Raw genomic sequence first — 24,836 nt, forward strand, 5'->3', positions numbered from 1 at the left:
TCTCTTATTCAAATTACAGCCTTTGTTCCTGAGTTACTATAGTTATAAATAAGCATATCACAATTTAGTTTTTTGGTGCTTTTTATCATTTTTTTTCTGACATTGAACGTTTTGGATCCGTTTTAAACGACAGCAGGAGACTCATGAGAAAGACCTTGTAAAGAAGAGAGAAAGTAAAGATGCTTCACTCGTGTTACTTTCTCGAGTCCGAAACTACACACCGAGCACTCCGGACGCTGATTGGACAGAATGATGAAACCTTTACCCGATTGGCTGCGCCTGTGAGTATCAAGAGCACGGATTGGCTTAACGCTCTGGACACCCAGCCTCTCGTCTCGCCGTTTTTGTTAAGGTCCGTGCTCGCTCCGCAATGCTATCTTCGGCATAAATTACATGCGTGTAAGCATACACTACATTCGTGAAAAAATGGCAGCTGACGATTAGAGAAAAGTGTGTAGATCTTCACTCGAAAAAAAACGGCACTTGTAAGTTTTTTCTTCACTCTAAATAGTAGAGAATTTCGGGAGCGTGTCAGATAAAGCTAGGCGACCCTGGTTCTTTGTGAATATCCTCGATAATAAGGAAGAAACTGCTCTCAGAGGGTTAACGTTAACGCTAAGGTTAGCCAACCTAGTTATTAGCCAGCAGTGGTGGCTAGCAAATCAAGCCGTCCCAGTTGTCAACATTGGGTCCGGACTATTACCTGGAACCGTATAGCGTTATACATCAGATACAGCGTTCGAGAGCAAATATACAATATTTAGTATAATAACTACGTTTAATTTAACGTTATATCCGAAGTAAATTGACGTTATTCTCATCTCGCCATTTAGCTAGCTGTTATCAGCTAAGTTAACATTTAAAGGCTGATGTAAGGTGACATAACCAGCCAGCTAACAGTTAACGTTGATAGGTAACGTTACGTTAGCTAGAGCAGGTGAGAAGACGTTTGAAAGAAGAGTGCAGATAATTCTCCTCCGATGAAAAAAAAAAAGGGCAACATCTCCACTAAGTTATGGTGTTGAAGTGTTGTTGAAGTGTAACATGAACGCTCTTTCTCCAGAGAGCGGTAACGCTAGCTTCATCATAATAACGTTAGTCATCCAAAATGGCTCATTTAGCCGTTAGTGTTGATGAGTAAGCTCGTGTTGTTACTGTAAACGCTCTCTTGACGTTGGAGACACGCAGTCCTGTTTTCTTCGCTTTACACCCCCAGATGTAGCTACGAGGGGTGTTTTTATCATCTTCTAACCCGAGCCAGTAACGCTTATTCACTAGTGTCTCGGCCATGAACTTTGTGGTTGATGTAACGGCACTTGAAATAAGTGAAATTCTGGAAATGTACAGTAAGTTATAAATACAGAGAGTCACATGGGCTGTCCCAGACTGTACAACCACAGGCCTGTCGTTACAGTTTTGAACCACATGAGAAAACCCACCATGTTACAGCCTTCCTGTCTCTGTGGGAGTGTCCATTACTGGAATACCACACACTTCTGTATTTGTGTATAGATGCTTTCAGCTTTTTATATATTTGACTTTATAAAGACAGTCAGTTTTTCCATTGCTTATAGTAGCTCGGTTACCTTGAAGTTTCACGTGGGTCCAACTGCAGGTTGTTTTAATTTTCACTCCTTTTTTTTTTTGCTTCTAGATCAAATTATAGTGAGTCAATATCATTGCACTCTTGAACTTCTGTTTTACCAAGTCCGTGGAGACCTAGCATAGCAGCACCAGTAGTTAGTTTGTTGTTAAAATCAAAGTATATCTAGTACAAGACAACAAGTAACAGTAAGAAGTTACAAGGGAAAACACATACCTATATTATTCTTTGTATATTCCCATAGTCATTTTATGTTGTCCACATCTGTAGTTATAAACACTAGTGCTAATACGTATTGCTGACTATTAGATCAACAGAAGAGTAATTGATCATTTACAATGTTGAAAAAGCAACAATGCCAAACAATTGCTGTGTGAAATTCTGCTATTTTATGTATTTAACATCATTATACAACATCAGAGCCCAACCAGTACGACAATTTTGGGGTTGATGTCGATACAAATATTAGGGAGTAAAAAAAAGTTTTCATATTAGTGCATAAGGGACAACATGTACGCCAATGCTGAAACATGTGCATGTTTATTAGCCAAGATCAGCCGATAATATTAGCTTGCCAATAAATGGGTCGGGGTCTGTAAAGCATTTTATTTACTAAGTGATAATAACTGAGAGACGAAATTGAAAATAGTTGCAGCCTTAGTGTGTCGTTAATCTTTCCTAACATGTTTCGAAACAGTAGAAACTATTTAAAAAGACAGCCTGAGTATATTACGCTGCAAGCAGCTATATTCATATAAATACATATACAGCTAATTTCAACACATTTCCCTCAGAGTCATATGCATTGCACGCTCAAGCCCTTGTATTTTATTATATGAAGCTAATAGTAATGTATGACATTGCAGTTGTGCCTCATATGAATGAACTAATGACTCATTGGAATATTTCTTTGTGTGGTATTTTGAGTGAAATATTTTTGCCCTCTATATTTGTAGATCAAAACTACAGAGGCGCAGAAGTAACTCGGTCACCAGTGGTCATCAGCCACCATGGGGAAAACTCAGCTAAAAGGCAAGAGGACTTCATTTTAATGTGCTGAGTAACGACAGTGTTTGTGCCTTTGAAAGTTTTTTCTTTTAAGAAATTTGATCTGTATTACAAAGTAGATGTGCTTGTGCTTTGTCTGATGAATCTTACAGTAAAAATACCTTTTCTAAAGGTTTCTAATAGACATTGTTAATGGAGAATTTTGAACCTCAGTAGAAATCAAGTCATTAGTGTGTCATTATCCCAAATTACTTTCTATTTAAAGGCCCTGCATACTAACACAGGTGTTTCACTTATTCTGTCTGATTGTAGAGCTCCGCTCAGGTTGAGTTGTGCAAAGTTATTCAGGGAACATGATGTCCTCAACATGTTCCGTGTGTGTTAGTGACGAAAGTGTGTATGTTCCCACACAGACTTTAGGAGAGAGCTAATCAAGCACAAGAAGTGAGAATACCTGTGTGGGTATACAATGGGGCTGTGACAGCACACAGCTTCATTTGTGCTGTAACAATTGCCCTCAAGAGCTTACTGAAGGCATTCCAGATTTCTTAATTAGATATTTTTAGTGTCATCTGCTGTGATTTTGCTCGAGGCATTTCACAGATTAGTGTCATACATTCCAGTAGATAATTCAGAGTTTGACATTTATAACCTGTTTTTTAAGACTCTTTTTTTCTGACTCACATAAAGTATGTAAATATGAAAAGTTATTACAGGGTAGTTATACATGTGTGAAAATGTTAAGTGTTCAAAAGTTGCTTGGACAAAGTTTTTGAGAAAGAGGCGCGATGAGATGTTATGTTTTCAAAGAATGTATTGCACAGATACATTCTTCAAGCTGTATTTTACTTGCATTAATATTAGTAAGAACTTTTTGGTATTTTCATACATTTATGAAATTATTTTTTATGATGATAATTTTTAGATCAGAAAGATGGCAAAAAGGAGAAACCTGGACGGACAGTTCCACTAACAGGTACAACCCCGGCAACACCTAAAGGTGACCCTAACCTTATTTGATTTTTTTGGTATTTGCCTCGAGTTGTGGGTCGTATTCCATTAAATATGTTTGGTTGGATGCAGGAGGAGCTGTGTTGGGTGTGTTCATTATCAGAAGAGGCCTACAGTAATCTTTAGAGATTTAATAGGTTGCATTTAACGGCAATTTTAACATTGACCTTTTTATGATTTTTTTTCTTTAGATGCTTTCAGCTGGGAAGAATATCTAAAAGAGACCTCATCCATACCAGCTCCTGCAAGCTGTTTTCGTCAGGTATGTCATTCAGGATTCGGGAGGTGCTTAGTATTTACTAGTGGCCAGATGCTTAAAGACAGTATACAACTTAGATTTACATTTTAAGTAATTGGACTAGAATTGCGGAACTTGTGTTTTGGATCAAACAGTTGAAGTTGAGCTAAATTGGTCCTAGAAGTACTGAGTGTTACTTGGACAACTATGGTTCTGTGAGTTGCTGCCAGTAGTACAAACTGGATTAGTCCCATCACTCAAATGTTCTGCATTTATTACTTTAATTATCGCCCACCTCCTGAAAGTATACAGCCACACAGAAGCACATTTTTATTTCCTCTACAATTAGCACAACATTTTACCAAATCCTATGACACATAATTAACAGTTTATCCAGGAATAATTCTTTGTTTACGATGTATTTGAGTGGTGTTTACAGTATCACCACATTTTCCCATCATCTGCAGGCTAGAGTCCCACCCTCCAACGACTTCAAGGTGGGAATGAAGCTCGAAGCCCATGACCCACGTAATTCCACCTCAGTTTGTATCGCCACTGTGATGGGTTTAACTGGGGTCCGCCTGCGTCTCCGCCTGGACGGAAGCGACAACAGCAATGACTTCTGGAGGCTGGTCGACTCTTCTGATATCCAGCCGATCGGCACCTGTGAAAAGAACGGCGACATGCTGCAGCCACCACTGGGTGAGGAAGTGAGGGGTGGCATGAAGGCACATTGTTGTTGACAAGCAAACTTATTACAAGACTGGAAAGCAAATATCTTAATCTGCACTTATTAGTCGAGATTAATCAGAAACTATTTTAAATTCACAATAAGACTTAATAATTGGTCTAAAAAAATGCAGTTTGAGTCCATTGATTGCTGTTTTTATCTGCCAGAAAATTGGAAGGAAAACCAGAAGTAAAAAAAATCACTCTGTGTTCTAAATGATCTTTTCCCACTGTAATTACATTTTCTCCTCCAGGATTTCGGATGAACGCCTCCTCGTGGCCTATGTTTCTGTTGAGAACCTTAAATGGAGCAGAGATGGCACCAGCAACAGCCTTTAAAAAGGTACATAATGCCTCAGACAACTTTGGTTATTCAAATAGTTTGGTTCCATCTTATTAGCATGTATTCAAATGTTGTAATGAGGATAATACATGCGTTCCAGGAACCTCTGAGGCCCACCCAGAACAACTTTAAGCCCGGCATGAAGCTAGAGGCTGTGGACAAGAAGAACCCATACCTCATCTGCCCTGCCACCATAGGAGAGGTGAAGGGTGAAGAGGTCTTTATCATGTTCGATGGGTGGCGGGGTGCCTTCGATTACTGGTGCAAGTATGACTCCCGGGATATCTTCCCTGTGGGCTGGTGCGCCCTCACCAAGCACAGCCTCCAGTCGCCAGGCAACAGTGGTAAGTGTGACCTCTAGGTGGCAGCACAACGCTGCTCATACAGTGGGGTTCAAGGCCGATGATGTTTGTAATCAATATTTCCTTTGAACATTAATCCTTTGGCCTTGTTGCCTCGTCTGGCAGAGTAAAATAAACAGTCTACTGTTATAAGGTTCTAGAGTAAAAGAGCATCTGTGGCTTCAGAGGTTGTTGATGATTCTGCTGCTGTGCTGACAGTTTTCAGAAATTGCCCCTGGTTAAGTGAAATGTTCCTATGCGTCTCCTGTGGTAGATGAGGATTTATTTTCTTCAGTGCTCCTGAATCCTGACTGTGGCTGCTCTTTGCAGAAAGTTTGGTTGCTTAGTGCCAAGTTGACTTCGTTGTTTTTACATGCTCCTCTTCACAAAGGATTAGCACTGGGCTAGCAGTCGTTGGAGACATGCTCTGTGTTGCACATCCAGCTCCCTCAGATAAACCATGTAGTGTTGTGTTTCCCTGTGATTAGCTGGGGTGTTGTTAACATCACACCTGTGTTAACATGGAAAGACATATATTTACATCAAAATTCTCACGCCCGTCTTTGGCTCTTGCTCATCTCTGTTTGACTGTGGATGGAGAGGAGTATCAACCACAAAACACTGGAAAAAATAACAAACAGCTTTTGCTGCATCCTACTTTAGTTCCTTTTTAAATGTGTGGGATCGTGTACACCCTTAAAAAGTTGAGAGGGCAAATGAATAACACACACACACGCAAACACACACACTTTGCCTCCCTCGTCTCATACCGATAATGCAGCTCTCTGACTCCTCCGTCCTTTTGTGCCTAGTTTTGAGCTTTAGAGGAAGATTTGTTTGACTCTGTGTGTGGGAATCTTGAGTACACACAGAAAGTGAATAATATTATTTGCCAGCTGAGTAAACGGTCTGTTGCTTTGAGTGGGTATGTGTTAGTTTAAAAGGTTTTCCTTCCAGCTCAGTGAGTTACACTTCTACTCTGTTTCAGGTCTTGGCTACAGGCATTTGTGTGATTTGTAGAAGGAACCAACATTCACAATACATACTCCATTACTTTTTTGGTTTGCACACACGTGTTTGTGTTGTAAGAATATGTTTATTAGCTAGCAGATGAAATGCATTGTAGTTCTTTGAAAGTAGATAGTGTTGTTGTTGTCATTCTGTACAAATTAGGGACTTTTTCTTTTTAGGGTTTTGCAACTAGTCTGTATGAAACACTGTTTCATAAACAGCAGCCTGTGCAGAAGGCCTTACTGTGAACTAGTTGTTGAAATACTACAAATGAAGTTATGAAATGTACCACAATGACCTTTAACTGTTGATGAAACTGTCTGTGTTTCATACTGATACCTCTATATGTCCTACATAAGCGATCAAGACCATCAGCAAGAAGATCAGCTTTTTTTGAATAAAGTTATGATAGTTATTCTCAACGCTGTATCTGGGTTGGATAAGTCATAAAATTAGAGTTATTTTTTGTGCTGAAGATGAATTGAGGAGTCTCACTTTCTGAAGAAAGAAGCTGCTCTGTGGTCTGGTGGAACATTACAGCACTGAAAGTTTACTTTGTTTGACCATCGGCATTTATCGCCTAAAGGGGCTGCCTGAGTTTTTTTTAAAAAAAGAGAGAGAGCAAGTTCCTTGCTATTGCTTTAACAATCAGTTAAATACACTGCCACGCCAGAACAGTTAAGCACAGAACACAGTTTTATGGAACTGTATGACATACATTGGAGCACTTCTCCTGCTATTTCCAGTAATGAGACGACTCGTTCCAAACCCAGATTGGCAGCAGACTGTCTCAGTTTCTCTTTAATTTGACTTTAATCTGAGCCACCAACAGCGGCACACTGGTGGTCACTGGGTCAACAGATAATGACAGACACTTAGTGTCTCTAATCAGCCAGCAGAGACTCTGTGGTGAGTGGATAAGTTGCAAACCATGCTCATTATTATAATGCGTTCTTTGGACAGGTTTATTTAGCTGTTGCACAATCTGTGGAAGCAACAGGCTTCTGTCAACGCTGTGCCAACACAGTGTTTCTTTATTTTTCTCTCCATGTCTGTGTTTTTCATTCTAGTCACCCTGCCAAAGAACCTGCAGATTCTCCCGGTGTCACCCTCCAAACCCAACAGGCGCTCCATGCAGTCCCCCTACAGACTCCCCAACCCACTGCCCCCTCTGCCCGTCAGGAAGGGCGTAAGAGGCCGTCGACCTAAAAGCGAGACCCTTGCTCTGCTCAAAGCTGTGGCAGAGGCAGCGGCTGCCCAAAACGGAACCGTGCCTGAAAACACAGAGCTGGTTCCCCGGCCCCACAAGAAGAGAGGCCCCAAACCTGGAAGCAAGGTGAAGCTCAAACTCTGAGTAGTTTAAACATGGGATCAATAATCTTTACTGCCACATTCTTTATCTTAAAGCGTGTCTGCAAATGAATGTGTTTTTCAGAGAAAGTCCAAGATTCTCCAGAACCCGGCACAGCTGCCCAGCATCCAGGTTCCACAGGAAAGTCCTCCAAGCCACAACTCTGTTGTTTCAACAGGTAACGATTAATGCTTGTTTGTTTTGTACAGACTTAAAGCGCTCATAGATGATCTAATCTGGTCACTGTCTCTCTTGTGTGTTGTTTCAGTGTGTGTGTATGTGAATAAGCATGGAAACTGTGGCCTCCACCTGGACAGGAAGCAGATGCAGCATCTGCCAGACCACTTTGGACCGGGGCCAGTGAACGCTGTGCTCCAGCAGGTGGTCCAGTCATGTATAGACTGTGCATACCAGCCTAAAGTCCTGCTCAGTGCTCTGCAGACTCACTCAGGGGGAGGAGAGATTGTCAGAGGTAGACACACACATACAACATGAGTTATTGGAAGCATTTTAGCTCTGAAATGATAATTGAGACAGTATGACCAACATAACATGCTGTCTTTCATCCCAGTGAGAACAGACGGTGGAGTTCGTGTGGTCAAACTCCCAGCAGCCTCCAGTGCTTCTTTTGTGCTGCGGTTCTTGGAGACAATGTGTCGTCACCTGCAATGTGACAACCTGTTCAGCAGCCAGCCGTTCAGCCACTACGCTGCGTATGACCGGACCAAGTCAGGTAAACACTGCATTCAGTGCAGAGAGTTTGTTTCCTCACTGATCATTTATTTTTTTACCTCTCGTTATAGCTAAAGAGCTTAAAGGTCCCATACGCTTATTTTCAGGTTAATATTTTCACAGTGAATTGAAGAGTTTTGATACTTTCACAGTATTTATATGGCACCTGGATGTTCTTTATGATGAAAAAAGACATGGAAGTCTCATGTTGTACAATGTGGGGTTGTTAATATCTTTGGCTCCATTACACATCTGTTTTTCTTTGTGTTGTTCTTTATGGTATGTATGACTGTGTGCCAAAAATCCATTTTCTTCCTTGTTTCAGTGAAAGAAGAGGCGTTGGACGCTCCATCTCTGGCTCGGGGCAGTAAACGGAGTCTGTCTGGAGTCTCCCCGCCATATGCAGCCCCCCTGTCACCTAAACACTTACGTACCGAAGCTCACCCATCAGAAGGTAAAGCTCCTTAATTAATGTTTTGCTTATTGTAATCTCAGAGAAATGACTGCACATCAATCTATGGACTCCTGTAGGTCCACTCTTCAGCACTCACTTTTACCTTTTATACTGCCTTCATTTCCAGCAAGTGTGCTTTTTAGGTTAGATGTTAATCTCCTCGCATTTAATTCCGGCCGCAGATCCAGAGCCCATTGAATGCAGCATAACTCTTAATCTCTAGACCACAGTTGCCCACAGTGAGGCCCACAAGCCAAAGTTGGCCTGCCATGAGGTTGAATTTGGCCCACCAGAAGAATTTCGGCTCACCTGTTTTAAAGAATCATCTGAATGTCGGTTGCGTTTCTTTCTCTCTCCAGCAGAGACCCTGCCCCATGAAGAGAATGGCCTCATAAAGGAGCAGCGCTACATGGACTCTGCCTCCAACTCCATGAATCCTCGACCACAAACAGTGCGCAGTTCCTCAGAGTACCACTCTGCGGCCGGCAGCCTCTACCACCCTGGAAACAGCACGCCCATGCGGCGCCTCTCCTCAAACCCTGCAGAGCTCAGCTCCACACAGCCTCTCAGAAGAGTTGAAGGTACAGTAAGAATCTGTCGAACTAAATGTGTTTAAACTCTTCATTTGTGCCTCAGGTGCTCAATGTGTTGGTGTGTTTGTGTTTGGTAGCAGCCAGCTCCACCACAGGTCCTGAGGCGATAGGGTCTGAGCGGGACAGTCTGCTGCTGCCCAGTAAAAACCCCTCCTCCTGGTCCATTGAAGAGGTGATGCAGTTTGTGAGGGACGCTGACCCCACAGCGTTGGCTCCCCATGCTGAACTGTTCAGGAAACATGTAAGCTAACATTTACTATTTAATAATGTGGGACAGATGGCTTAAATTTTTTATTCCAAAGCCGCAAGTTGTTTTCTCTGTCTGTTACTAACTTTGGCTGCTGTAAATCATTTGTTTCCCTACATGGTATTTTAATATAATGAGTCCCTCTTTTGTTTCCACAGGAGATTGATGGGAAAGCTCTGATGTTGCTACGGAGCGACATGATCATGAAGTACATGGGTCTGAAACTGGGGCCTGCACTGAAGCTATGCCATCACATAGAGAGGCTGAAACAAAGCAAACTGTAAGAGGAGCCGGGACTGTCCTGTTCCCTGCCAGACCCGCGAGCAATAAGCGCTGAAAGAGCCAGCGGTCGGACACTGACTCATGGGACACGCAAGGGCGACATGTTACTCTAGACTCCACCTCCAGGGACGGACTGGGACTGGTGTTTCAACTTCATCCAGACTTCTAGAGTGGAGAAAGTGTGCCGTGCATTGCTGACACATTACCTCATCCCCTCATCAGTGAACAAGAAGCTGTTGGAGTCTAACAAGGCGCTATTTGACTTTCTGAAATCCCAAAGGAAAAGAATCCCTGTAGTGTTTACATCGCATAGCACATGTGCACACGTGGACACGTTTTTTTACGGAGATGAAATCTTTTGATCCTGGTTTTGGATCCCCAAAGATGGAGAATGTTTCTTCTTATATAATGTTTTTTATTATTGTTGAATTTCCAGTTAATAAGGAAGGGTTGATATACTGAAAACAAACACGAAAAAAAAATCCATCAGATGTTCTTCCCCACGCCCTTCAAGAGGATTTGGATGCCCTCTCGTCTGTGCTGTTGTATAGCCGTTTTACTCTTCACATGTATGCCTCAAGTATGGGTCGTATCCGCCTGCCTGGAGAATGCTAAAGTCAGCGCATTCCATTTCGTTCACACAGCGCTCGACTTATTTCTTTGCCTGAACATCACGTTAGGGATCATGTTGTTTTTCTGACATTTTGATTGAACTTTTTCCACGAGTGTCCTGCAGGATCGTCATCTGCTGTGTGGCATTATGTATTACTGTGTCTTAGCGGGCCCTACGCTGCCTCCCACCAGTCCACACGCAGCTCTTATCAGCGTCAAACTGTGTGAATCCCAAGCTCCGACACCACTGAGAAGCTCTTGGTTTATCAATTTCAATGGACAGATTGTTAAGAAAGTGCAAACCCGATATTTCTAAGGGCTTTCTACGTTTAATTTTGATGTAATATTTTTTATCGGTCATAATAATCATGTAAGCTCGTCCACCTGCGACCTCAGTGTTGTCACTTTCGACCGTTCCGATCACTGTTAGCAATGAGAACAGATGTGTACAGTTTTATGGGTTTAACCATGAATATCAGCGACAGAATGTACATTTTGTAGAAACTTAATATTTTAAGGAAATCATATACATAAGTTAGAAATGTGAAGATAAAGGGGAAGGGGACGTGGTGAATATTTCACAGTGGGTTCCATTCTGCTTTTTAATACTTAACACTGCGCTTTTAGTTCCAATACTCCCAGTAATAGACTCTGCCTTGCTTTACCTACGACATTTCTCAGGTTTATGTGGTCTTTGTTAGTACAAGCTTTTGTAGCATACTGTTTATAATATACTTAACAGAATTTTCCTGTTATTCCCTTCCTTGATTTAAAAAAGACTTGTGCCATATGATATTCAACACAGGATCGAAGTACTGTTGATTTTCCCTGTCTTGCATCTTCTTTTTAAGTACTTGAAAAATCTGTCACTTGTCCATTATGTCACACCAGATAAACAATATGTGTTTATGATGTTGTGTATTTCCTTTTTTTTTTTTTTTTTTGTTAAAATAAACCTACCAAAAATAAAAGGATGTGGACGTGTTGTTACTGATTACAGCTCTTCAGATTGAGGAGGTGTCTGGGTATCTGTATCTTTAGGTGAAGAGCGTTGCTGAATTATTTGTATTAATCTGTCATTGTTAAAGGAAGTTCACTTAAAAAATAAAATTCCAACATTGTCTACTCAACCTCAAACGAGAACGGAAAGTCAGGTGAAATTTCATAGTGCAGAAAACTTTTTAAAACATCAAAAATCTACAGGAAAGAAAACAAGGAAACAAAAAACTTAAATTGGCTTCATACAGCGTGTCCAGTGTAACCCAACGCTCTGTAAGCCCTGAGATCTGAAATTATTTTGAAAAGATGTTATTTACATCCTTTTTAAAGCCAAAATCTTCACCAGTTCTGCTACGTTAAAAGCAGTGGAGTGGGTGCACAAGCTCGACCACATAAAGGGTGTAAATAAAATCTATTAAATCAGTTTGGAGCCCAGAGATTTAGATTACACCAATTACACCAGTTCAGGTTTCCATTTTTGGGTGAACTTATCCTTTAATCTTATCTTCCCTTTATCTTGTGGCACTAAGAGGGTGTTTTGGAGATCTAGATACGATACACCTGCTGGGAGGTTCGTAAACAACAGAGACATTTGCTCTTTCGGGGACCCACTGAACCCTGATTCCATAACCGAGACCGGTATTTGATTTGAGATTTTTCAAATATCCAGATCCCCTCAAAATAAATACGGACGTCCCTGAGAAAGACCGTGTCAGGGTGGCAGTGCAAAAATCTCTCTGTAGCTTTCAGTGCTGTCACATATGTACGAGTGACCCATGCTGTGGGCACTGACTCACCATCACACCAGAAACATATGCTGACTTTGAGCTCACAGGTATCTAAATGATGAAACCATCTGGAGTGTCCTTTTCTTCCCTAGCCTGGAGGACATGACGTCAATGATCCCCAAAATAATGAACACCTGTAAGATCAGCTTGTGTGTGTGTGTGCAGGGTTAGTAATGGTTCTTTATCACCACCTTGTGGTAGATTAGACCTACTGCAGACAGGCTGACTCTTGCCATTTGTTCTAGAGAAAGTCCTCTGACTCTCTGTTGTGACACTGATAACAAACGATAGAGTTCAGACGAGGGGATGCTGACAGGAAGTGGTGTCACAATGAGCAGCAGAATAGAAGCCGCCTCCCAGAGAACTGACCAGGACCACGACAGTATCCCCAACCAGAGCTCTGACTCCAGGGATGGATGAAGACACGGTGGGTACAGGCAGGGTAAGAAGTATTTTGTGCAGTTAGAAAACATGTCATCACGTAGTTGAACAAGACTTGTGTGATGTTACGGTGTCTTGAAATAAGTTAACAAAATGTTCAGCAGCTTCTTCCAACACACTGCAGTGACATCACATGTGCCAGACTCGTTTTGTTTAATTTTCTTTATATTTAAACTTGAAATGGTTAAAACAGCGAAAACTCTGAGGAAAAAGTCACACTAGTTTCAGGTGTATTGTCAAATATTTTGCTGACATTTGATCCAAAACTGAGCAAAAACAACATGTTCAAATACAAATCACAGCAAGATATTAAATATAACTGCAGACTCACCGTCTGTCTGTTCTGAACTCAACTCCAAACACTCGATAACCACCATGTGAACGACGTTTGTGTCAGTTTAGGCAGCATTTGATTGAAGTCATCTCCACATTAATTGACCATTACTAGGGAATGTCAGCCGATAAAGGCTTTTAACTGACATACAGTTAACTTTTCTGCCAACATGACAGTCTGAGGACACTTTGATTGTGTGGACACGATTTGAACCGCTAGGTAGTTTTTTAAAATCTTTATTCCGGTGAATTTGTACATTTTGAAAAGCCTGTATATGCCAGCGGGTCGTCACAATAAAAGTAGGCATATTAAACATATTGTTTATTCCACTACAGGAGAAACTTGATGTTTGCTGCAATTAGATGGACAAAAACCACATGTGCATATATCTGCACCTGCAAATTGGCCAGAGTGACTTGGACGATATTGGCATTTTGGATACCTGCAAAAATCCATTATTTTGTATCACTAATCTTTACCAAGTCTTGACTGTAGAATGTGTCTCCCTAATTGTTTAAGAATCCATTCGTCTATTTACTAGATATACACCTTTTGCATCTGTGGTGCCCACTAGTGGCAGAATATCCCAGAACTCTGCAGAAAAGCGCCACCTAGTGTCCGAACATGTGCACAAGTTTGGCTACAAGAGCTGAAGCCAATTTAGATATCTGATCATTTATGTGAAATTGAGACATTCAAAAAATGTCAAATAGTTGTGAATATCAAAAATTCTTTGGGGTAAAAACAAACACTTTATCTGCTAGGAAAAGGAATAGCAGCATAAAAAACAGATTTAGGTAAAAATTGAAAATGACAGAAAATCTTTCCAGGTTAAAATGGGCGTGGCCTGTGTGGATAGATTCGTCTGGATCCACTGAATCCAGGAAGGACTTTGTCTCTGAAACTTACAGTTCAAATGTTACTGGCCACAATGTAAAGTTTGTTTTTCAGCGCCACCATCTTGCCAGTCTGTGTGATTCTTTTCGTTTGGGGTGTGGGTGAGATTTCTGAACTGTAGCTGTCACAGTTTCTGAGACGAAGATACTTTTAGGGCACAAGAAGAAGGAGGAGGAGGAGGAGGAGGAGGAAGAGTCCTAATGATACCAAACCACTTAGCTAACGTTTTACATAGACAAGTTTTATAAATAGAGAAAAGGGGGGGGAGTCTCATCAATCAATACTAGTTCTAGTAACAGATTAATAACACACTTAACAAATATACAAACAGTATTTTCTCTCACTGAAGCAGAAAGAAGATAACGGTCATTGTTTCTTCTTTAATCTGGCCATTCCCTTCACCTCAACTCCAATTCACATTTTCAACAGGTTTAACAAATCAATATTCAAACTTCCACCTAGCTTCACTTCATTAGTCTGTTCATGGAAACAGCAGCGGGTTCTGGTGTTTTAGACACTTGCTCTGAAGTGTTTATGCTTCTATTTTGGATGAAGGTAGGGCTCAGTCAGCCAGCAACCAAAACGTTTCTTTTCCAGAAACACTGTCCTTATTTCTGTCAGGCTGATAGAAAGTTCTGTTTAAATGTGAAAACAATTCAGACATCCCTTTTTTCCTGCTGTTAAACAAAATGAGAATTTATTTTGTCGCAACAGACGGCTGTCGCCAACGTTCATTAGAATGACGTTTTGGCTCTGGCCTTGCCAAGTGATTATTAGCCTGTCATGCTAAACCCTAACCAATCAGAGGGGAATGAATCGCTCCACTGAGCCACTGATGACTATGGGAATTTCCGACGATGGGACATGTTTTAACAGTCTCAGTCACGTCCTGCCAGTACATACTGCTCTGCTCTGAACAGTGAGAACCTCAACTACCAGGTTTTTTTTCTTCTTCAGTGCACATAAATAAAAATTACATGTGGAAAGAAACTGTGATCTAAATTGGAGAAATGGAACCCATGTGTCTCTGCTGTAATTCTAAAGTCAAAAAATGTTCCTCAACATCTTTCGATTCAAAGAGACAATCTCCAAAGCCACATGGAGAGCCCATTAAGCTGCCATACACACACACACACACATTTATGGTTTAGCATAACACTGGAGAGTAGTGCAGTACAATAAAACACAGCGAGGCAGAAGAAGTCCGATGGAAACCATTTCTGTAACTACTGTGTCACTCTGTCAGACATTCACGAGCCTCACTTTACGCAACATTCGGAGCCAAAGTCTCTCACGCTGATTGGACATTTTTAAGTGTATGAGTTTGATTACAGAACGTCCCCACATGTGTTTTATGTTACACGCTCTGGAGGGATTACCAGAGAGCGGTCCGACTATTAATCCCCCCTGCTGAACACTTTTACTTCCTGGGTAGCAGCGCTGTGAGTCTCTGCTTCTTCATGGGGAGGAAATGGATCTCTTGCGAGCTGACCTTCTTCAGTTTGATCGCCCGGCTCTTCGGGACCTTTTTCAGTGGGTTGTTGGGGTCGTGCTGCTCCAGCTGGGTCGCCGTCGACACCCCGTACAGCTGCTGCAGAGACGGCCCCTGGCTGCCGTCCCGTTTGATGGAAAAGTTCTTGGTGGAGACTCCTGAGAGGCCTTTGATCTTCCCGCAGAGGATGGCGGGGATGGCGTCCTTCACCGCGACGATGACCTTGGCCGTCTGCGAGGTGCTGACTATCTCAAGGTTTCCGGCTGTGCCGAGAGACGCCTCCTGACTCCGAGAGCTAGACCCACCAGCACTGCTGTCAACCACCCACTTGTGCTGCCGGCTGAACTCCAGTGAAGCCAGGCTGCCCAGGAGTTTGGAATCTAAACTCTGAGTGCATTCGACCCCCAGAGATACAGAAGTACCGCTGGTGTCTTGACCAGAGTGGAAAGCTACTCCTTTGTCTGCCTGAACACACTTTTTCCTCACACCAGGCACTGACAAGTCCAGCACGCTGTCCTGCTGCGGACTGGGATATTCCTGTTTTAGTTCAACTGGACATGCTTTGACAGAGAGGTCCAGAGCCTGTCCTTCATCCACAGGAAGCAATGACGGGGTCACGTTTTGTGGCTGGAACGATGGCATGCATCTGCTCGAAGACAACAAAGGAGAGGTAGTATCTTTTGGAGAAGTCTGAGTGCTTTTACTCACAGTGCAAACTGGTTTTGGCATGTTCCCCTTCGAGTCCTCGGCCTGAGGGACAGGAATGGGGACGGGAAGAGGGATTGGCAGAGGCACTGGCAGGGGGATGATGACAGGGTACGGGACTAGAAGGGTGGCAGGAGGGACTAGCGGGGCCAGAGGGGAGGTGTAGGGAGGCGTGAGGGGAGGAAGAGGGAAGAAGGTGGAGCCTGGGGACTGGCAGGTTGATGAACCTGCTGCCTGGGAGGGGAAGAGATCCTGCATGAGGGCTACGAAAGCCGGATTCTGCAGGAGAGAGAGCAGGTTAGCATCCTGCGTTTGTCCCGCTGACTTCTGGTCCGCAGCTGGAGGTAAACCAAACGTCAAAGGATTCTGACACAGGACGTTGCTCTGGAGCTGGGGGCAGTTAGCGGTCTGAGGAATCACAGAGGGGCTCATGTGCTGGATGACCTGCTGATCCAAGACCAGAGGAAGTGAAACCGGGCTTTGGCTCGTTATCAAGTACGGTGCTGCCCCCATTTGGCCGAGCTGAGGCGCAGCTGCTCCGGCCATCTGGAGGTGAATGGGCAGCATCAGCGGGCTCTCTCCCAGGCACATCGGGTGTAGGACAGTTGTGGCGACTTTAAGCGCCACGCCTCCTGGTGATTCGGCAGCGGGGCTCACGACTGACGGTGCGGGAGGCTCCACCAGGTTCGAGAGCCCTCCTTTGCTCAGTTCTGTCACGTTGCTGCCGCAGGAATCAGCAGGAACAGGTAGGTTTACTCCATCCTCCACTTTACTGGGGATTTCTCCTCCCCCCACCTCATCAGTCTGAGACTGTGTCATGGTTACAGACACATCATCACTACTCTCCATTGTTCAGTCTGAAGAAACGACCCAAATCTTCATCAAGTGCTACTGACAGGTCTCATCCATAATTCTTCTAGGCAGCCCTGAAACACAGGAAACACAGTGTTAAGTGATGAGTCACAAGAGTACACTGAAAAAAAACTAATTGCCACTTTCAGTATTTCAAATTCATGTTAAGTTTCCATTCATTACATAAGTTAAATTCAAAATGTCACATTTAATTTAAAGGTTCTCTACCATGTTGAGTCAATGTGAATAAATTGAATTACTTCGTCTAATTAAATTAAATTGATGCAAACTTGGGACACAAACCATTTGTGTTTGAGAGAGAATCTTCTACATTACACAATTTCAGGTGTATATTGTTCAAGTATTTATTTAAAAGTAATATGTTTTAAATAGTTTATCCTGTCTTGTCTAATAAACCGAATTTACATGTATAAAAAGTGTTTAAATCTTACACATGTACCCCAAACTGCAGTGTTGAATTCACTGAAATGTATCCATATCTTTTAATTTAGCATGTTTTTTGTGTCAAGAAAATATTCCACATAATTGAGATTGAGATGAATTACAAAGCCCCAGTGATGTAGCAGTGCACTTCCATAAATTTAGGATCATGACTTTTCATCCCTTGTGCAGGTATAGCTTCAAAAATACACAGGTTCCTACATTTCCCATAATGCAACCTGCTCCGCCCTCTCTGAAACTCTGCACCTCCAGTTTGTAACACAGGCTGCTGGCATAAAATGTGACACTGGCATTTAAAATTGGTGCATGGCCCTTTAATAACGTCCAACAATCTGCCCCAGGTTCCTGCACATGTACTCTGCCTCTGGAAAATCTCTCCCACTGTGGGAAAAATAAAATATACAATTAAAATTCATTGTCAGGCCTCACAACTCCTCCCAAACAAGTGTTCACTGTAAGCTGGAGGAGAATGAGGGGATTTTACAGCTCATTATGTACCATCACCAGTAACCACGTTAGAGCTGAGCCATTGTAATCTAAGACAGGAAATTGAGACTGGATGCTGGACTGAGGCTGTCTGTTGTTTGTCTCAGAGCCCAATTATCCCCAGCTGTTACTGTAATCAAAAATTAAAAGGTAAACAGACACAGTCCAACATGGCTGTTATATGTGTTGTGTAAAGCCTGTTGTTTCTTGTAATTTAATGTATATTGACTTTTAGTTTCAAATGTTGATATGATATATATTTCAGACACAGCGTGTGATCATCATCTATCATTCGTTACAGATTCAAGTGGCCAAAAGTACAAACACACAGAAAGGTGATAATATTCATAATAAAGTAAAATAAACAAACTATGTACAATGAGGGGAGTAGTATTTTCTTTGCAGTATAATTAACGATTTGTGAAATTAAAATCAGGCCTGTGGGATGTTACATATTCAGCCTATTTTTCCCACTGTGAGGAAAATTGTTCCAATTCCAGATTGACAAATGCAGAAATGTTTTCTATGCTGTAAATGTCCAATGTGATTTCCACCCATGTATTCAAATTTGGGCTCTCTGATAACCACCTCCCAGTAAGAGCCTTTTTAGCGGTGACAAGCAAAACATTCATTAAATATTTATATATATGCACCCAAAAAATCTTGAGTGGCATTACACCTTTGAAAACATCCTGCAGGGTATTATGTATCCCTCTTCAACGCTCCTTGATAACGGGGCAGTCCCAGAGAACGTGGTGGTGGTTTGCATTTTGGTTACTACAGTTCCTCCGACACACGAGGGGGTTTCCATCGTTGTGTAATTTCTGCATGGTGTAATAAAATATCTAATCCGGCTTTTCCAGCTGAACTCCCTCCACGTGAAGCTCTCTGGGTTACCTTTGTTCAGGTGCTCCACAAACACACTTTGATAAACCTGCCTGCTTTTACACGTGCCTGACCTTTGTATCAGGTATTAGGAATAAGACTTTAAAAGCTAAATATCTGTCCTTGTTTTCTTGTACGGTACGTGAATAAGACAACACTAGAATCAATTTGTACAGTATTTATATAAATACATACAAATTAATATAGTGTGTGTGTTGTTTTCCTTTAAACTTAAGTACAGTTCCTTTGAGTACTGTGAGAAGTGCTACATAAAATAGTATTCTTCTTCTTTACTTATTATTAACTTTTTAAAATTTTGATTAATCATTATTCATTATTACTAATCATTCAAGATTTTTTCAAGCAAAAAAAGCCAAACATCTGTTTCGGGCTTCTCAAATGTCGCGCTCGCTGCTTGTATTTGTAAAACTGAATTATTTTGGGATGTTGAGGCGAAAGAGAAAATTAAGAAGACGACACCTTCTGCTCTATGAAACTGTGATGGACATGTTAACAATTTTGCTGACATTTTAGAGACTAAATGATTAACTGGTGAAACAAGAAAATAATGGATGAACTGATCAATAGATAATTAGACGCAGCCTCCACACACAAGTGATTATCATCTTATCACTACAGATGTTCCGATTCCATTTTATCCTTCCTGATACAAATATATCATTTCTCTTGTCATTATTTTTGCCCACAGGATCTTTAAAGGCTTCACACTCTCCATGTGTTTCCTTTCCTTCCCTCCTCCACTCGGCTCTCTTGCTTCAGGTCTCAGTTAAAGCCTGGGGTAATTGGGCCACATGCAGCCGAAGGGACAGAAGTGTTTCACATGCAAGAGCAAAGAACCCCCGAGCTTCAGTATCTACACAGAAAAGGTTACAGCGGAATACATTACACAGATTACAATCCAACTATCCATCCACGTATCAATCTATCATCACAGGACAGCATCCTGTAGTCATGCTATTTTTTTTTTTTTAATCATACTGTGTGTCGGCTTTCCTCCTCACTACATGGCATTTCCACATGACACATGTCTCGCCTGCACTGGCTGTCAGCCCTCATCCATCTGTAGTGATAAAACATCCCCTGGGTGCCTGGAGATACAATGCATCCAATGTCAGCACGGTCAATTATTCATACTGATGGAGCGGCGGAGATAATACGTTCAGGTCTCTGGCAGGGGAAACGCTTTAAACAACCTTAAATGTAACAGCTAAGTACGCTGTACCTTTTAAGTGAAAAACTCAATTAAATACACACATGCAGTTCCAATTTTCTAAAAAGCGTGACTTTTTTTTTCCTGAGTGGCCTTCATGTGGTGTTGGGTTGCCTCACTGAGCAGCGAGGAGGAGCTCTCCGTCCCCCCAGGCCGGTTTTATATTGTTCTGTAACATAGATGAGACATTGTAATAAGGCTCTGATGGATTACACAGGGGAATCTACGGCCAGACGGTCGGCAGATAACCTTGTTGCTTTTTTACACATGGGGAAGGCCTGGGAAGTGTGTGCATCTCGGGAATACAAAAAACATGCTCAAACATGCCCTGTAAGTACCCAATAAAAGCTCTTGTGCACTTTTAGCTTGAGGCTGCTGTTCCATCGTGTTTTCCCAACTCAGTCTTGGGTTGGTGGGTGTTTCAGGGTCGGGCCTCTGAGTGATGGTCAATGGTCATGGTTGTCCATGAGCATGTAATAGACTTATGAACCACACACGCTGCTTGTCCTCGAGAGATCGCAGGCCAGACAAAAAGGACAAATTGATGACATGTGAATCCAAGCCAAGGCATGGGCACACATGCATGAGCAAGACTCTTCCAACTACTGTCACCGTGATACTGGAGTTTCTAAATATGATACAGTAGCGCCGCAGGAATGATTCCTAACCTGGAATTAAGTTGGCATTTTTGCACTTCTGGTTCCTTCTTCTCAAAGTCAATGGGTTTTTTGAACGGATTAAAGGCCTGAAATAAGGTCTGTGGATAACAGAAGCTTAAGAGAGTTTCAAGTTTTGTCCTATGACACAAAGAAACTGCAGTAAATACCCAACGCTTGGAATATAAAGTGTTTATGGGACTTTAAAAGGGCGGTTGCTGTCAAGCGGCAGAATGAGACTACAGAGGTCATCAGGGACATTAAACTTCATCACACTGAGGAGTCATGGAGTCATCTGCTCACTAATGAATCTTTACTTAGAGACGAAAAACAGTGTTTCAGACAGAGGGGGAATACAACAAAGCTGCAGCATTGGACTGTACTAAAGCAGTAACCCAATATAAAAGTATGAATCTGAAAAATGCCCCAAGAAAGCCCCAAGTTAAAAAAATATTTGGAGATATTAATAATGGGAGAGAGAGCATGAAAGCACAGCTGGTAGCCCCGTATAATACTACAGAAAAGTAATATTAAAAGTATTTAAAATATTCAGAATATGTAGTGAAAAAACTATATTTGTGACAACATCACTTCCAACAGATTTAGTTCTTGATATCCATAAAACCTCACTTGTTCCTCATTCTATAAGAAAGAAAAAAATAGGAGAAAAAAAAATCGAGCTCTGATTTTCTAAATAAAGCCTGAATTGAAAGCGATTCTATTTTTCCTCCTTTTCGATGCCACAGTCTCAGTTGCATTCCAGGAAGTTTATGGCAAGACATTTCCTGCTTGATAACGCGGTCATGAGGTCTATGACACGATTAAGCCTCGCTGACCAATATGAAAGAAGTCTTTCTTGGTTAAGACTCCCATTCTGTCACAGACTCCAGTGGTTCGGCCAGATCGTGCACAAAGTGAGAAAAATGGCCCGCACGAGAAACTCAATTTAATGGTTCCTCTAAGATTTAGCTGTCAGGGTGAAATATCTCTTTATGTCTCAGCCCCGTGTTTTTATGAGGAGAAATAAAAATAGCGTTAGAGAGCATTTATTCTGAGCCTTTTAGATCAGGTGACCTGATGCTGAGCAGTAATCACCAGCAGGGTGACACATGCTGCGGTTCACAGCTCACCGCTCCAGCCTCTCTTCACTTGAATCATGTGAGCACAGCGTCAAAAACTCTGCAGGAGGAAGTTTCGCCAGCACAGTCCAGAGTGGGCCAAAGTACATAGAGCCCATACTCATCTTTGTTTTTTTTTCCCGCTACATTATCTGACGCTGTGACTTTGCTTTGTCTCTGTGTTATCACAGAGAGGGGAGGTCAAAGAAAGACGTCATGTGACTGTCAGCAAAAAGACAGCTAAATCTATATCTTTAGCTGGTCCTGTTAAAGTTCAATTCGACTTGAATAACTGCCATCCTTGTGGTCAATGATGAACTGATGTCAAACAGCCCAGTCAGACCTGTGCAAAGCCGTACAAATTCAGAGTATAGGGTCTGGGAAATGTCAGAAAAATGAAACACAACCTTCCCTCCAGAAATAGCAGTAGGTTCAACTCATCAATCTTCCCTAAATCTAGCTTGTTAACAGAGTTAGACTTTCCCATTTCCACATGATGATACTGTTTGTAGATTAGGCTGGTAAAAATAGCACCAGAGTAATGCAGTTTTCCTTTAATATGAGCTAATGGAAGAAACACGCAACACAAACAAAACCCCCCAAATCTCGTCACGGTGTGTTTTTTAAAAGGCTGATAAGAACAGCAACACGTCGAAAATCATCTGTAAGAGGTTTGTGTTCTCCGGCCAGCAACAGCTAATTGAGTAAATAGGCAAGAAGAGACCCAACAGAGAGCCAAATGAAATCCCTCCCCTGTCCCCGTTACTGTAATGATTTCCACATTTTCTTTTTTTTTTTTTCCTCTCCTCGCCTCATTGATGGAATGTATGCTTTACTAAGTCAATACCAGGGGGAAAACAACAACGCCTTGACTTCAATTGCATTAAACAGCACTGGAGTCCAAAAACATTACAACAAGGACTCTCTTTTCTGTCTTTGCTCCGATTCTGTGTTCTTGTTTTGCTCCAGAGTTCTGACAGAACAAAGCACCGGGGATGGATGGTTGATGGACGGATGATGGATGGAAGCACGGCTGATGATCTAAAGGTCATCGCCCTCAACACCCCTCCGCTCCAATAGCCAATTACATCTCATTAGCAGGACACATTCATTAGCTTTACATCCTTTTAGACTGATGCAGGCTGCTCTCACATCACCGCAGATTTTCCCTTTATTCAGCTGGCACAGCTGATCCTCTAAATCCCTCAGTAATACTGATGATTGATGAATAATTGAACACTTCTAATGAATACAATTGGTTTAGTCTTCATTGTGTGAAATAGTGAGAATATTCATCCATTTAATCATATTTCAGTGCACACTCACACAAAGGCAAAGGCTTACCACTAACAGTTATATGGATTTTATCCGCCGTTTTAGCAGATATGTTTGTTACAGATGACAATAAGAGGTCCCTTTAAACAAACTGCACGTTAATTTAGAAATTAGATTAGAAACATTAGAAATTAAAGGGCTTAATTGTTCCTGCTATGAGATATATGTATAAATATATAGATATTCCTGCTAAAATTCGTTATTTTCTTAAAGCAGTTCCATGTGACAGGAGCCCAGCACACCCGGGCTGTTCGGGTCCAGGGCCTGAGCGGGTTCATCTGAGGATATTCTGCTTTTTCCTCCGCTGGAGACATTTTCATTTCCCTACAGACACCGTGACCGTCCTCCCGGACAGACACGAGCTTTGTGAGCCGTTCACTGATGTGTCTGGTCCGTCAGGGAGCCGACGGTTCGCCATGAAGAGGCTGCGCGTCGTGTCTGCGCACGTCTCACGGCAATAACATCAACGGCTGGAGGCGCGTGACGCTCCGCTGCCATAAAGACAGTTAATAAACAGAGGAGGGGGGGCAAATAAATATAAATAACAGACCTGTTATTTTTAAAGTTCCTGATCAAATGGCGCATATTTAAATAAAACGAGCTGGCGCTGACAGACAGCGTTTCGCGGAACAAGCTAGCTGCGCAAAACGTCTCTGAAATGCGGGAAAAAGGTTTATAAACCGAGCTCGTGCAGCTAGCTTAATAACTGCCGGCTAATCCACACGCGCTAATGTTAAAACGAATTAATGCTCGAGCGTGTGAGTGACGTAGTGACCAGAAAGCCTCGGCTCACCCTGTTTCATCTCCTCTCCTCCGCTCTGGTTCTTCTATAAAATAACACTCCTGCGAACAACAACGAATATTTACTCACCTAACAAGCAGACGAGCGCGTTCGCAGCCTCCCGCAGCAGCTGCCCCCTCTCACTTATCAATGAGCAGGACCGGGAATACTTAAAAAATAAATAGATAAGGATTCTATTTATCTCTTCATTGCGGTCCCGTCGTAGCGACTCCAGACTGAAGCTGCGCACGCAGCCCAGTCAGCGGGTCCTCCTCCTCCTCCTCCTCCTCTCTACACAGGGACGGATTACAAAATAAAGACATTTATTTGATTATTTTTATCTCTATTTTTCTCTAAATACATTTCAGATATCAAAGGGTAAAAATAAATAAACGAGGTTAAACATAAAAGATAATACATATAGTGCAAGACGTGTTTTCTTCACGTGACGTCTGTCAGTTCTCACACGGGTGAGGCTTCATTAACAAAAAAAAATACGTTTCCTGAAAGAAACTATGTAATTTGGCACTAACTCAAAGCAATCAAGGCTGTATTTAATCGGTACACTGACAAATTCAATCATTTTATGTGCTAGTGTTACCTAGGCAACGGTTCCCAGTCAGAGGATTGGGGCCCTACAAGAGGTCTAAAATGACTGGGAGATTATAAGGAATAGGAATAACTGGAAAACAGAAACAAACCATTTTGATGACAAATCTGTTCATTTTCAAAGAGTTTTCTCAAATCTTTACATTTTTTCTTGAATCATTTTGTACATGTGAAACCAAGTGGGACATTTGTCTATATGTAGTCAACTTA

At 42.0% G+C, this 24,836-nt stretch overlaps 2 protein-coding genes across 5 annotated transcripts; one reads left to right on the forward strand and one right to left on the reverse strand.

Moving 5' to 3' along the window:
- The first annotated feature begins 379 nt into the window (after window positions 1-379).
- On the forward strand, window positions 380-11,504 carry LOC115591347 (sex comb on midleg-like protein 2). 4 transcript variants are annotated; one of them, XM_030433301.1, is made up of 15 exons: window positions 380-485; window positions 2,560-2,635; window positions 3,537-3,611; window positions 3,814-3,884; window positions 4,328-4,562; window positions 4,844-4,932; window positions 5,033-5,276; window positions 7,355-7,620; window positions 7,720-7,813; window positions 7,904-8,107; window positions 8,207-8,368; window positions 8,693-8,821; window positions 9,181-9,402; window positions 9,492-9,655; window positions 9,820-11,504. In XM_030433301.1, exons 2-15 carry the CDS (start codon window positions 2,614-2,616, stop codon window positions 9,943-9,945), a joined length of 2,103 nt encoding a protein of 700 aa, XP_030289161.1. In that variant the 5' UTR covers window positions 380-485; window positions 2,560-2,613; the 3' UTR covers window positions 9,946-11,504. The 4 variants fall into 4 exon arrangements, with proteins under 4 accessions (XP_030289161.1, XP_030289162.1, XP_030289163.1 ...); XM_030433302.1 differs by having other exon boundaries at window positions 9,495-9,655; XM_030433303.1 differs by having other exon boundaries at window positions 9,184-9,402.
- A 1,833-nt stretch (window positions 11,505-13,337) lies between these two features.
- On the reverse strand, window positions 13,338-24,284 carry rai2 (retinoic acid induced 2). The gene is made up of 2 exons (XM_030433305.1): window positions 24,108-24,284; window positions 13,338-17,137 (listed from the first exon to the last, which is right to left on the reverse strand). Exon 2 carries the CDS (start codon window positions 17,058-17,060, stop codon window positions 15,435-15,437), a length of 1,626 nt encoding a protein of 541 aa, XP_030289165.1. The 5' UTR covers window positions 17,061-17,137; window positions 24,108-24,284; the 3' UTR covers window positions 13,338-15,434.
- Between the last annotated feature and the right edge of the window lie 552 nt (window positions 24,285-24,836).

This window comes from Sparus aurata, chromosome 11 (genome assembly GCF_900880675.1).
Source record: "Sparus aurata chromosome 11, fSpaAur1.1, whole genome shotgun sequence".
In the NCBI taxonomy this organism is placed as follows: Eukaryota; Metazoa; Chordata; class Actinopteri; order Spariformes; family Sparidae; genus Sparus; species Sparus aurata.